Source organism: Esox lucius, chromosome 1, assembly GCF_011004845.1.
Source record: "Esox lucius isolate fEsoLuc1 chromosome 1, fEsoLuc1.pri, whole genome shotgun sequence".
Taxonomy (NCBI): Eukaryota; Metazoa; Chordata; class Actinopteri; order Esociformes; family Esocidae; genus Esox; species Esox lucius.
Genome location: NC_047569.1, coordinates 32117604 through 32130655, shown reverse-complemented (window position 1 = coordinate 32130655; position 13052 = coordinate 32117604). Strand labels below are relative to the sequence as shown.

Genomic DNA, 13052 nt, shown 5'->3' with positions numbered 1-13052 from the left:
GCTCCCATAGAAAATAGTTAAGCTCAGAGAGGTGATTAATGTACCAGTAAGAAAGGTTTATTAAGGTTATATAATGATAATCACTATCACCCCAGTACGATGTATGTTGTTTTACTTGCAAGCCCGTCAAGGGAGTACATTGCTGTGCTCATTAACGCTGTCACAATGTAATCACATACTGTACGCGAGTAAAAGCAATACACGTTCTCATGGCAGGTTTACCGGCATGCAATTCAAACCTGAGTCTGCATGTATGTTCAACAGACTAACGTACAGTTGTAATAATGGCTCTTACACATTCCGAGTCTAATCCCAGATTTGGAATGAGAGGACAGACTTCCATCCCTTAATATGCTGCCTAGCTTAGCTGATAATCATATAACAGTGGCGAAACATCTGCTCCCTCAATCTTTTTCTTTTCACTTTCTTTCACCCGCCCCCCCCCCCCATCAATGTGTTTCTGCCATCCCGAAAAGAGCTTCATGCCGAGGAGGGTTGAAAAGCAGAGTGTGAATGTCCAACAGTGCCGTTTTCCTCTATTCACCAGGGCCACCACAGAGGAGGACTGAAAGGAGCTCGGAGGAGTCATTGCGGTCAATAGTGCTGCAAAGTAGGGGGTTTGAGGAGGAGAGTGACTATTGGTCCAGCTGGGCCCCATTCCTGGTGAAACCCTGTATGGAGACGCTATCAATGGGCACTGCCGAAATGGCTGTGCCAACAAATATGCAGTGGGCTCCAACGGTCCTCACAGCCAGTCCTGGTTGCTTCAAGTGTAATCCGTCTCCTATCAATCCATAGATTAGTTTCTACATGAGTGGCACAGTATAGGGGCCATGTCTCAGCCCTCTTAGACGCCTGCCTTTCATAATCTTCTTTTCTTTCCGGCCACTGATATGCCAAAGAAGTGGTAGGACTTACATTGCATGAAACATTGTTGTCAAGCCATTTCAGATCAGTGGTTGTGCAGGAGAATGCACTAAAGCTTCTGTCAGAAACAAATATTTGCAAGTAACATTTAGAAGGAACATTATTTTTCTCTTAATCAAACAGAAATGCTGAGAATCATTTGGAAAACATTTTTAGCATGATCTGGACAAGACCATGGAGAATATGGCAGCTTAATGGGCCAACACAGCAGCAGGAGTACTGACAGACATTTTTGATAGACCTAATGCGTAATGAGCTGGCAGGCCTGGACCATTCGTTTGGTCGACCCAGTTCCAGTGTGCATTATACTGTTTTGTTCAGAATAATTTCGGGGCTGCAGATTGTTGTACACTGGGACCTGGCAGTGGCTGTTTCGCCATTCCACTGCAAAGCTTTGTAAAATTGTCTACAAATTACTGCTTTGGGGTGTTGTTGTTAGCAAGGGCGAATCGCCTACTAAAGATGTCCCACATGCACATTTTTCTCCTCTTCCAAATCAATATGGAAGACAGAGGCAGATTTTAGACAAGCGTTGTTGCCCTAGTGTTGAACAAAACCTCTGAATCATCCAAAACAAAAGAAAGACGCTTTCTTATGATGACTTGTTTACAAAATGTACAGTACTGTATTTAGTTTGTGTGGTTGTGTAGTTGTGTTAGTGTATTGAATGCCTTTGACTATACTTTTTGCTCATACCCTTCAGTGGGTGTGCAGACAAGTGCAAGAGTATACAATAAACACTGTTTACATAACATTGTGAGTGCATGTGTGTGTGCGCGCGCGCATGTGTGTCTGCTAGCATCCGGGAATTCTCACTACTTGTCCAGACACAATTCAACAAATCAGACAACTAGTCAATGAGGAACAGGGATCAGGCAGCCAGGTTTAAGTCATTAGTACTAGATAAATTCACCAAGTAGGAACATCTCTCCCACTGTGTCCCACTCAGTTCATTAACTGCAGCGTTCATTAGTTTAGGCTCCCTTCTATATCTGCTGAGAGAGAGTGCATCAGAGCACAGAGGCATCACTCCATAGCCTGTTTACCTGCTCTAAAACAAACCGCAATCCGAACTGTCTCTCTGTGCACAGTGTTCCTCTACGTGCTCTGCATTCAAAAGAGTCCCAACTCCCTGTGGTAGCGGAGTTCTGCTTGGGGAATTTGTTTTTCCTAAGAATACTTTAAACAAAAAAGAAAGTGAAGTTTTCTCTCTCTCACTGTGACTGAGCATTTTTCCACTCTGGGATAGAACCACCTTTCTTCAGTCATTAAAATGCGGCATGAGAATCTGGGCATGGGCGTCCTAAACGAGATCCCAAATCAATCTGCTCCCTTGGTAAGCGTAGCCACTGATCATAGCAGAAAACTAAACAAGCCGCTGGCATCCAGCTCTGGGCCTGTAAGATGATGTGAGTCGAATTTAATAAAAAACATACTTTTTGATGACCAAATTAATTCATGAGTTACAGTACGGTCCATTAGCATCTATCAGTGTGATTTAAACTATCCAAATGGATATAAATTAATGTGGGACCTGGCATGTTTTATGATGGAAGCATCAAAATGAAACCTCACAAAAAATAAGATGACAAAGGAGAGAAATAATGAAGGAGATAAGGGAGGAAAAGAAATTCTGAAAGCAAAGAAAAGGGCTCCCATTTTATGTCTTGAAAATAATCATTTGAAATGATCATCTAATTATCAACGCATGATAACCGCGTTCATTTTGTATAAGGCAATCTTTTTTGAGATTCTGATTATTGATACAGTTTTACATTGTTTAGGAGAGTATTACAGCTTTATTTATTAGATAGCACTCCCACAACGGATAATGCGTGACCAATCAAAACGCCCCATGGAGCTCCAAGCCACACGTCAGGAAGCGATATAGACAAAGTTCATACGTAAACCCTGGTAAACACCATGGCACAATAATAGAATGCCTTCAACCATTTGCCCGCTTGGAACCCTTAATTTTACATCTGTGAGTAATATGTTTTCTTTCAACATAAAGTGTCATTAATTTATCAAAACAAAAACAACTGGAAGTTCTTATTACTACCAAGAGGCAGGAAATACTAGCTCTCTTAGGAATTACTACCCTACTTATTTCCCACAACTCACCCCGGTTTTAGACCCCTACCCCTCCTCACCTGTAGATGAGTGTGTCATCCAGGGAGCTGTTGTACTGGACCTGGTACATCCTAATCCCAGGGACGTGGTTCTGAGAAGGCCATTTGATCAGCACTGAACTAGATGTCAGCTCTGCCATTACTACCCTCCCATCCTGATTTCTGCGCGTGTCATTTCCAGTGGCTGTGGTGGACTTGGCTGAGGTGAGGATGTCCGATGGGCCGGGATCGGGCTCTCGTAGCCGGTTGGTGCTGTTGGCCAGAGAGGGTTGACCGCCATGGGGGAGAGGGTTGACCACCAGCTCCACTTGGCCTGTGGACTCTCCCGCCGCATTGGAGGCAATGCAGGTGAAGGTTCCAGAGTCCTTCAGGGAGGTGATGTTGATGTCCAGGCTGCCATTGCTGAAGGTGATTGTTCTTGACGTGTTCGAGATCAGACGGCCTTCAGGGGAGATCCAGTGGATCTCTGGGTCTGGATCTCCATTGGCCTTGCACTTCAAACTGGTGGGCTGGCCCTCCATTGTGAAGGTCTTGGCAGACTTCCTGGTCATAACTGGAGGGTCACAGATGAACTCCTCCTCGGGGATGGTCCAGAAGTACTTGGCTGTAAGGTCTGGAGGAGAGGCGCAGGTCTCCAGGTCGTCTTCTCTGGTCAGCCTTCTAAGCCACAGAAGCTCACAGTTGCAGTGGAGTGGGTTCCCACCAAAACTCATTACCAACGAGGATTGAGGAGATCCTTTGGCCTTAGCATAGACCGGTATGCGTAGAAACAACGGATCGGGGGGAATCTTCTTCAGCTTATTGGACGTCATGTCCAGACGTGCCAGCTTGTGAAGGTTGGTGAAGATCCCCTGGGGCACATGCTCTATGAGGTTGTGGTCCATGTTGAGGGTGTTGACGTTGGTCAGACGACCTATCGTCTCCCAAGGGATGTCCACCAGGTTGTTGTAGGAAAGATCCAGATCCTCCAGGGTGCTGGTGAAGTCGTCGAAGGCATGGGGAGAGATGTCGTGCAGCTGGTTGTTGGCCAATATCAGATGCCTCAGGTTAGTGAGTCCCCGGAAGTGGTCGTCCCTGATCACCGTCAGCCGGTTGCTGTCCAGGTGTAGCGCCCGCAGCCGCTTCAGGTCCTCGAATGTGTAAGGCATGATCTGGCTAATTGTGTTGCGCGACAAAGTCAGATGGATCAAACTAGTCATATTAGCAAAGTCCCTTCTCCTTATGGCCGTGATGAAGTTCTCAGTGAGCCTCAGCTCTACAGTGCGCCGGTCGATGACAGTGGGCACGAAGAGCAGGCCCGTCTTGGCACAGAGGATGGCCAGCGAGGGGGACAGGTTCTGGCACATGCAGCGTTTGGGGCATAGCTGCCCCCTGGTGGAGACGGCCAGAACCAGCAGGGAGAAGATCATCCGTTCCATCCTCCCTCTGGCGTTCTGGGAAACTGCAAGGTGGAGGAGAAATGCACTGATCAGGACATATCAGGATGATGCGACTGCAGGGGGCACATTTATTTCGTGACAAAAGATTCATGCTGCATCAATGTGTTTAGCTATTACAGTTGTTTCACATAGCTCAGTTCACTCTATAAGCCTTATTGTTGAATGCAAAACAGTGTTCAAAGTGCATTCAGATAATTCATTGTTCGAGACAGAGTTCAAATCTTAGCTATAAATATTATTGGGAATAACTCACATGATGACATTATAAAAGTTCAGATTTGTTTTCTTAAAGTCTTAGGGTGAAAGTTTCTAAAATAATATTTATTAATAAAGGAGGAGTGGTTCTTCCTTCTCTGGCCAAGTCCCACCCATAAGCCACCTTTTTTCAATAGACCCACTTTTTTTCAAATTACCTCTTTTTTGTTTATTTGTTTTTTGTTTATTCGTTCCTTGGTAGGCAGTTAGCTAATTAACTAACTTCACGCAACACAATGGCTTCTAATCAACACTGAGGTCAGATTTTGATGTGCTTTTACATGGTGATACTGAATGTCTGAACCTACAGTGGGGAGAACATGTATTTGATACACTGCCGATTTTGCAGGTTTTCCCACATACAAAGCATGTAGAAGTCTGTAATTTTTATCATAGGTACTCTTCAACTGTGAGTGACAGAATCTAAAAATAAATCCAGAAAATCACATAATTTTTTATGATTTTTAAGTAATTAATTTGCATTTTATTGCATGACATTAGTATTTGATACATCAGAAAAGCAGAACTTTATTTGGTACAGAAACCTTTGTTTGCAATTAGAGAGATCATACGTTTCCTGTAGTTCTTGACCAAGTTTGCACACACTGCAGCAGGAATTTTGGCCCACTCCTCCATACAGACTTTCTCCAGATCCTTCAGGTTTCGGGGCTGTCGCTGGGCAATACTGACTTTCATCTTCCTCCAAAGATTTTCGATTGGGTTCAGGTCTAGAGACTGGCTAGGCCACTCCAGGACCTTGAGATGCTTCTTACGGAGCCACTCCTTAGTTGCCCTGGCTGTGTGTTTTGGGTCGTTGTCATGTTGGAAGACCCAGCCACAACCCATCTTCAATGCTCTTACTGAGGGAAGGAGGTTGTTGGCCAAGATCTCGCGATACATGGCCCCATCCATTCTCCCCTCAATACGGTGCAGTTGTCCTGTCCCTGTTGCAGAAAAGCATCCCCAAAGAATGATGTTTCCACCTCCATGATTCACGGTTGGGATGGTGTTCTAGGGGTTGTACTCATCCTTCTTCTTACTCCAAACACGGCAAGTGGAGTTTAGACCAAAAAGCTCTATTTTTGTCTCATCAGACCACATGACCTTCTTCCATTCCTCCTCTGGATCATCCAGATTGTCATTGGCAAACTTCAGACGGGCCTGGACATGCGCTGGCTTGAGCAGGGGGACCTCGTGTGCTGCAGGATTTTAATCCATGACGGCGTAGTGTGTTACTTATGGCTTTCATTGAGACTGTGGTCCCAGCTCTCTTCAGGTCATTGACCAGGTCCTGCCGTAAAGTTCTGGGCTGATCCCTCACCTTCCTCATGATCATTGATGCCCCACGAAATGAGATCTTGTTTGGAGCCCCAGACCGAGGGAGATTGACCATCATCTTGAACTTCCATTTTCTAATAATTGCACCAACAGTTGTTGCCTTCTCACCAAGCTGCTTGCCTGTTGTCCTGTAGCCCATCCCAGCCTTGTGCAGGTCTACAATTTTATCCCTGATGTATTTACACAGCTCTCTGGTCTTGGCCATTGCGGAGAGGTTGGAGTCTGTTTGATTGAGTGTGTGGACATGTGTCTTTTATACAGGTTACAAGTTCAAACAGGTGCAGTTAATACAGGTAATGAGTGGAGAAGAGGAGGGCTTCTTAAAGAAAAACTAACAGGTCTGTGAGAGACGGAATTCTTACTGGTTGGTAGGTGATCAAATACTTATTTGGAAAACACAGCCGCCGGCAGCAGCAGGTAAAAGAAAGCAAAAGGAAGTTAATTCAATTGATTTGTGACTACTAAGTAAACATCCCATACACTGGCATACATCTTTAATGGGAAAACATTATGAAAGAACATTTGTTTTCGAGCTAGCGTTTAAGTTACAAGTAAATACTAGCGTTTAAGTTACAAGTAAATACTAGCGTGTAAGTTACAAGTCAATACTTTTCCTGCCCTCTTCAATTGCACTTCTGGTACTGTAGCTAGGTACTGTAAAACAAATCAGTATATTGGGGGTAGGCGTATAGTATGTCTCTGGTGTGCTAACACGTGGTATTCTATCAACCAACAAATACAGAAAGTCAGTACGGCCAGATTACACCTTGAAATTAAAATAAGCTTATTCTAGATGGTGTTTATGACACAATTGTATCATAGCTAGCATCAGTAGTTAATCAATTAATTAGCGGAATTATGTTCAAATGCCCCTTTAAGAACTCAAAATGAGTTGGCAGCGATATCATATATTAAAGGTTAGTCAGAGCCTGTCTAAACTGTAGACATTCTGAAATCCACTATTCTAAAAATCTTAAAAAATTTAAAATGTAAACACTAAATGTATGCAAACACACAAATGTGTGCACATACTTAAACATGCAAAAATTTAGTTGTTATTTCAATTTACTTCAAGTATACATTTTAAGTCTATCAGAAAATGATTTACTTTTACATTACTTTTTGATTATAGAATATCTAGTCTACTTTAATGGAGTTCCCTGGCTTAGCGTGGTAACACCGAGCCGGGGTGCAAGCTGTCCTTACACCACCCCACCCCCCCACCCTGGATAAATAACTAAGAAGTGGTATACACGCATCTAGAGCCGATCCAGACATAGATGAACCTACTAGCTGATATCCAACTGTGATAACAGCACAGAAACACACAATATAAAATAAAAATACAAAAGTATTGTATGATAGAGGCCAAGCATGGGCCCCCACCCACCGCGCGCCCTGGTGCAACCGCACCTCCTGCACCCCCGATAGTTACGCCAGTGGTTAGATTCATTCTTTTTTTTTCTATTTATCTCTAACAAAAACTATTCATTAAAATATCCTGTACCAGTAGCAGGAGTTCTCCCTCTTTCTCTCCTCACATCTTTATCTCCCTTTCTTTCTCTCCAATCCACCCTCTATCTCTATAATACTTGTAAGATGTATTTACAGTCATTCTGGTTAATGCTCAAGTTCCATTGAAGTTCCAATATGCCATTTCAGCGATATGGTTATCAGCTCTACAACTTAATGCACCAGAATCTGCATGGGGTTTGTTGCAGTCCATCGCAAAAGCCTTTTGTTTGCTCTGAAAATTGAATGAAACCAAGAAGTGTAATTGAAATGAATATGTATAACATTTATGTACAGTATAGCTTCTCCTGCGGTACGTGATGGATTTCAACCTTGCAGCACCAACAGAACAGGAGCAGCTGTCTATATGCATCGTATTTCACCAAACCATTTCACAGCGGTACATTGGATTATTAGGGTAATGCTACAACTGGATACAAAAATGTAAGTAAAGCCTTGTACACCAAGGTGGAAGTATTGGATGCGTGACCAGAGCCCTACTCATCAAACTTTGCTTGGTTTTTCTGTCAACATACATTACATTACATCTGCAGGTTAATCTTCTGAACGTAAGCATTAGAAGGTTGTTGCCCCATTGTTGAATCAGTGACAATGTCAGGCCATTTCATTGGAGGACATGCTGGTAACGTGATACTGCTGTTAAATGTCCCACTCCTAATCAGCTTCAGTTTTCAGATACTGTGTTCACTGTAATAGGCTCTTTCTGCCTCTCCCACAGTCACTCTGTCCCTCTCAATCTCCCTCCTAAACTACGCTGTTGTAAAACGACACCGTCTGCAATCATCTATCAGCCAATAGTTAAGAATGACGTCCTGGCTCCTCTTATTTCATGTTTATTGAAACCACAGCCCTGTCGCCCAAAGGAAGATAGCTGTAGAAGCCACAGGCCTGTCGGGCAAAAGAAGATGGTCATAGCAGGAAACATCATTACGTAGGCAGAATGCCAAGCAGCTAACTGTCATTTTTATGTACTGCGGAATGTAGGTGGGTAGACTAGAGACAGTCAACACCCTAGAGCTTACACACGGGACGAGACTCTCGCCCTTGGTCCTGTAGCTCTCTTCCCAGCCAGAATTCCCTGGACGCCACACAATGAAGATGGATTAGGTTGTCGGCTGCGAAGTGGAACAGGCTCCATTGCCCCAGAGGCCCGGGGAGGGCCCAGACGGGGGGAGTTGCTCCCCACCCTCTAAGGATTGGGTTGAGGTTAAAGTGAAAAGCAGCAAGACTCGGGGTGGTTAACTACACACAGACTACAGATTCATAACCGTTGCAGCTGCCATTTCCTCCACCCGTACACTGGCCGTCAGAGAGACTGGGTGTCCCTCCGTTATGTAAGTTCCAATAGGATGCTGAGGAGACAGCCAATACCTGCAAGACTGATAATATATTCCAGTCATGCAAGGACAAGACAAGCTACAGGCGTGTGCAAATACTAAGCAATTAAAACATGTGCATCATTCATTTTCACACGCATAAATTACCATTTTGCTGTGTACAATTTCAAATACACAATAATAAGGAACATGAAAGAAGGTCAAAGGAGCCTGACGCAATGTGACATCTATAGTACACCACTGCCCATTAATGAGCAATCAGCACTTATCAGCGTGATTATTTCTGTTCTAGAAGGTTCTACAGCAAAAAAACTGACAAGGGAGATGTAGCATAAAAACATCCAGTGCATGTTTGTCTCAGCTAGCCATCCATCGTTGGAGCAACTCAGGTTGCTATGAAAATCATATCAGCGTGTAATATTAATCTGGTCGGAGGACATTTTTGTTTATAAAGCCAGTATTACACCACAACCTGTGTCTGGCTGTCATAACATGATAGATCTTGGCCCTTGTTAGGGATAGTTTGTATTTGCAAAAGTGGTGGGTTATAACTGTAGCACTTGTGGTTAAATGTGGATATAGATTTTACAACTTCAGACTGATTTTGTGGCATAGTCAATGCCATTTAGGTTTACAGCCAAGAAGTTTGAGCAATCTCTACTCAGCGCTGTGGGCCACAAGGTAATAGAAAAACACAATAGAAATAACATATAGAAACATAGTAAATGAAAAAGTAATAGTAACAGAGTATAAGTATTAATGAATTATAAAATGTATTCTGGTAGCAGATGTTTGGCAAGAATGTAGTGCGTGGTAACTCAGTCTTGATCAAGTGGCTTGCATACAGACGTTGTCTCTGAGCCCACTGGTTTGGGATCTCATGGCCAGATGCAGACCCTGTCTGTCCGACGGTAAGCAGATGAACAGTGTGTGGCTGGGCTGTGTGGGGACCAGAATAATGCTCCAGGGCTCTGTCAGGCACTGCTTTGGACAGATATCCTGTATGGGTGGTTGCTTGGCCTTGATGTACTGTCACGTCTTAACCACCTGTTGTAGAGACTACTGTGGCTCTGTTGATATTGATTGGGGTGTGTTCTGTTTCTCTGCCTCTGCAACAATCAAGTCCTTTGTTTTGCTAAGGGAAAGGTTGCTGTTGTTTTCCACCACAATGCCTTTTTACCTCCTCCCTGTAGGCTAAGTCATCACTGTTGGTTACTAGACCGACAGCCGTGGTGTTGTCTGCAAACTTGATAATGGAGTTGGTGTGACGCAAGCCTTGTCGTAATGGAGGAACTGGGACGAACGCAAAGGGCCGAGGACACATCAGTAGCTTATATACGGGTGGCTTCTCTTCTCTGACTTTTGTTATTTATGACCCTAATGGGCGTGACTGGCAAATAATTTGACAGGTTGGCGGCACTTCTGGTGTGTTTGGGTGGGACATTCTGTGTGACGTATAATATGGCGGGACTTCAGTTATGACCAAACTGAACTTCCTGTATGACGCATGATAGGGCAGGACTTCCGTTATGACATATTGATGTCCAGTGAAGTATGATGAAGTGTGGTTTGGGGCGTGAAAAACTGTTTTTCTTTTATTTTGCACATATTGTAATTTATGACATGAATTGTAAAGTATTTCACGCATGTGGGTAATTCATATAATCTTTGTATTTGATAGGAAACAGGACTTAAGGTCATATCGGCCCATTATAAATTAGAGTTGATATAATTCAAATAAAGCATAGTTTCATAATAACAAACCATAGCTTATTTCGGAGGAAAATTCTTGTTTTGTCTGGGGGATTGCCTGAAGTGGATGCGTGGAATGGCTTTGTACATGTTATTGTACAAAGTTAGATGTTGCTGTAAACTTGGTCTAAAATGTTTCATTCTACTGGTACAAGGAAACATTTTGGGAAAGTTTGGGGGAGTTTATTTTAAATCAGCTTGGTCAAAATATCTCAGGAATAGACTGCATCCAGATGACAGAACTTTTGCTGGACAGTATTCTGATGTAGGTGCTGATTGCCTTCCAGAGGTTAGGTTGTGGGAGGATGTAAACGGCTGTGATGAGAAAACAGCTTAGTTCCTGTGGCAGATAATGGAGTTGTCATTTTATCGTAAGAAACTCATAGTTGGTGAGGAAGAAACTTCGGTAGGTCTGCTCCAGTAGCGGATGATGAGGATTTAAACACCACCTTTGCAAGAATGTGATTTTGCTAAGATGGAAGAAAAATTCAAAATGGCAAATATAAATTTGGTAAAAAGTACAACACCCTTCCCTATGCCCAATAAAAACAAATGCACTACCTACCCTCCCTAAAGCAAAACATTTAGTTTGGAAACAAGCCCAGCACTCACCCATCCAACCCCAGCATATTCCAGGGTCCCTTATTGTTTTCCCTAGCATATAATGACTTGCAAGTATCACCATAGTATTTTGTTCCCTTAATCATGGCGTGTATTGATGCTGAGGATCATCTCCAAATAGATTGTCAGTTTTACTAAAGATGATTTCTGCTTGTGTGTCATTTCTTTCTGCTGCTTGATCCTTTGAAGGCAGTTCTGATCAGGAGCTTATCCATTAGGCCACTGACCAAGTGCCTTTCTCCCATAACCCATTACATATCGCCACTACTCCCATCATCAGACGAATGGACGGAGAGGAAAGAGAGCAACAAAGTACTTCAGCAGACTGGGGCATTTATCAAGACAGAAGCATGCCTCTGTTATTGGTCAGGGCGACCCTCTGAGTGCGCTCCGAGGCGCTTGTCTCATAGCAACCGCGGATGAACAGACAGACTAGAGAGGTTTTGGGAAGCGAGATTGGGTTTCAAAACCTGTAAATTGTACATTTGGCGAGCCGTGTTGTTTGTGCTTGGGTCTGTGATGATTGAGATGGACCGCGGCAGTGCTGAGAAGAAGAGTGAAAGAATCAATGATTTTACACACTGCTTTAGCTACTGACTGGTATCCAAACAGACACATTAGAACTGAGGAGCAATATTCCAAAATACCAAATCAGACTTGATTTTCCTTTTTTTAATCCTATATTCGTGTATGCCAAATAACCATAAATTATGATCCATGTAAAATGTTCACATTTTATTGTGCTGCAGAATAGATTTCCAGCTACAGAAAACTTGTGGAAGTTATGATCATACAGTGCCTTCACTGTATTCTGAACCCTTTGATTTCTCCATAGGGTAGATTATAAAAAAATGCTGAGGCACTGAAAGTTCACAGTAGCATAGTGAGCGCCATCAATGTGAAATGGACAAAGTTTGAAATCTATTTCATCACCTCTTGTTCCCAGAGCTGCCAGTCTGAACAAACTAAGCTGGCAAGAAGAGACTTCATCAGGGAGCTGACCAACAGCCAAATGACCATCCAAACAGAGCTTCAGATTTTCTCTGCAGAAATGAGAGAACCTGCCAGAAGGACAACCATCTCTGCAGCACTAAAACAATCAAGCCTTCCTGGTAGTTTGGCTAGACGAAACCCACTCAGGAGAAAAAAAGGCATATGACAAGCCGTCTGAAGAACTCTGAGATCACAAGGAACAATATATTTTCTCTGATGATATCAAAATGTAACAATTAAGCATGAATGCCAAGCGCTGTGCACGAAGGTGGACAACTCATGCTATGGGGTTGCGTCCCAGTCACAGGGACTGGGAGACTGTTTCGGTGAGATGTTGCTGTTCATCAAGGGAAACACACATTTTCATAATGATTGCCTAACACCTAAAACCCATGAGATCACGGTCAAAAGAGGCTCAGGTTAATCCATTTATTAAAAAAAAAGTATTTATCAGATAAAGATATTGCTTAAATATGAAATGATGAATACCACATGGGAACTTTAACTCCAGTACTGTACTATGTAACAATCTGGTATCAATAGGAATACTGGAGAAAAACATTATTTAGTGTTGGTGCTTGCTAGTGTGTTGGTGTTCTCTAAATGTTTGATACTAGATCCTGTGAAGACTTTCCTGAAAGATACTTTAGGTCCTTATTCAGTGTGTTCTAGGAGCTACAGTACAAAACTACAAGATTATTGGTAGGCAAATACCCTTAGGGTTT

General features: G+C 43.1%; 1 protein-coding gene across 2 annotated transcripts in view; it reads right to left on the bottom strand.

Annotated features, from left to right (window-relative positions):
• Nucleotides 1-13052, bottom strand: part of zgc:172282 (leucine-rich repeat and fibronectin type III domain-containing protein 1-like protein) — a 125338-nt gene that overhangs the window by 44474 nt on the left and 67812 nt on the right. For both annotated transcript variants that reach the window (XM_034293065.1, XM_010891990.3), the window contains exon 3: nt 3081-4500. In XM_034293065.1, the coding sequence (XP_034148956.1) occupies nt 3081-4477 (1397 nt within the window). In that variant the 5' untranslated portion in view covers nt 4478-4500. The remainder of the gene's footprint in view (nt 1-3080; nt 4501-13052) is intronic.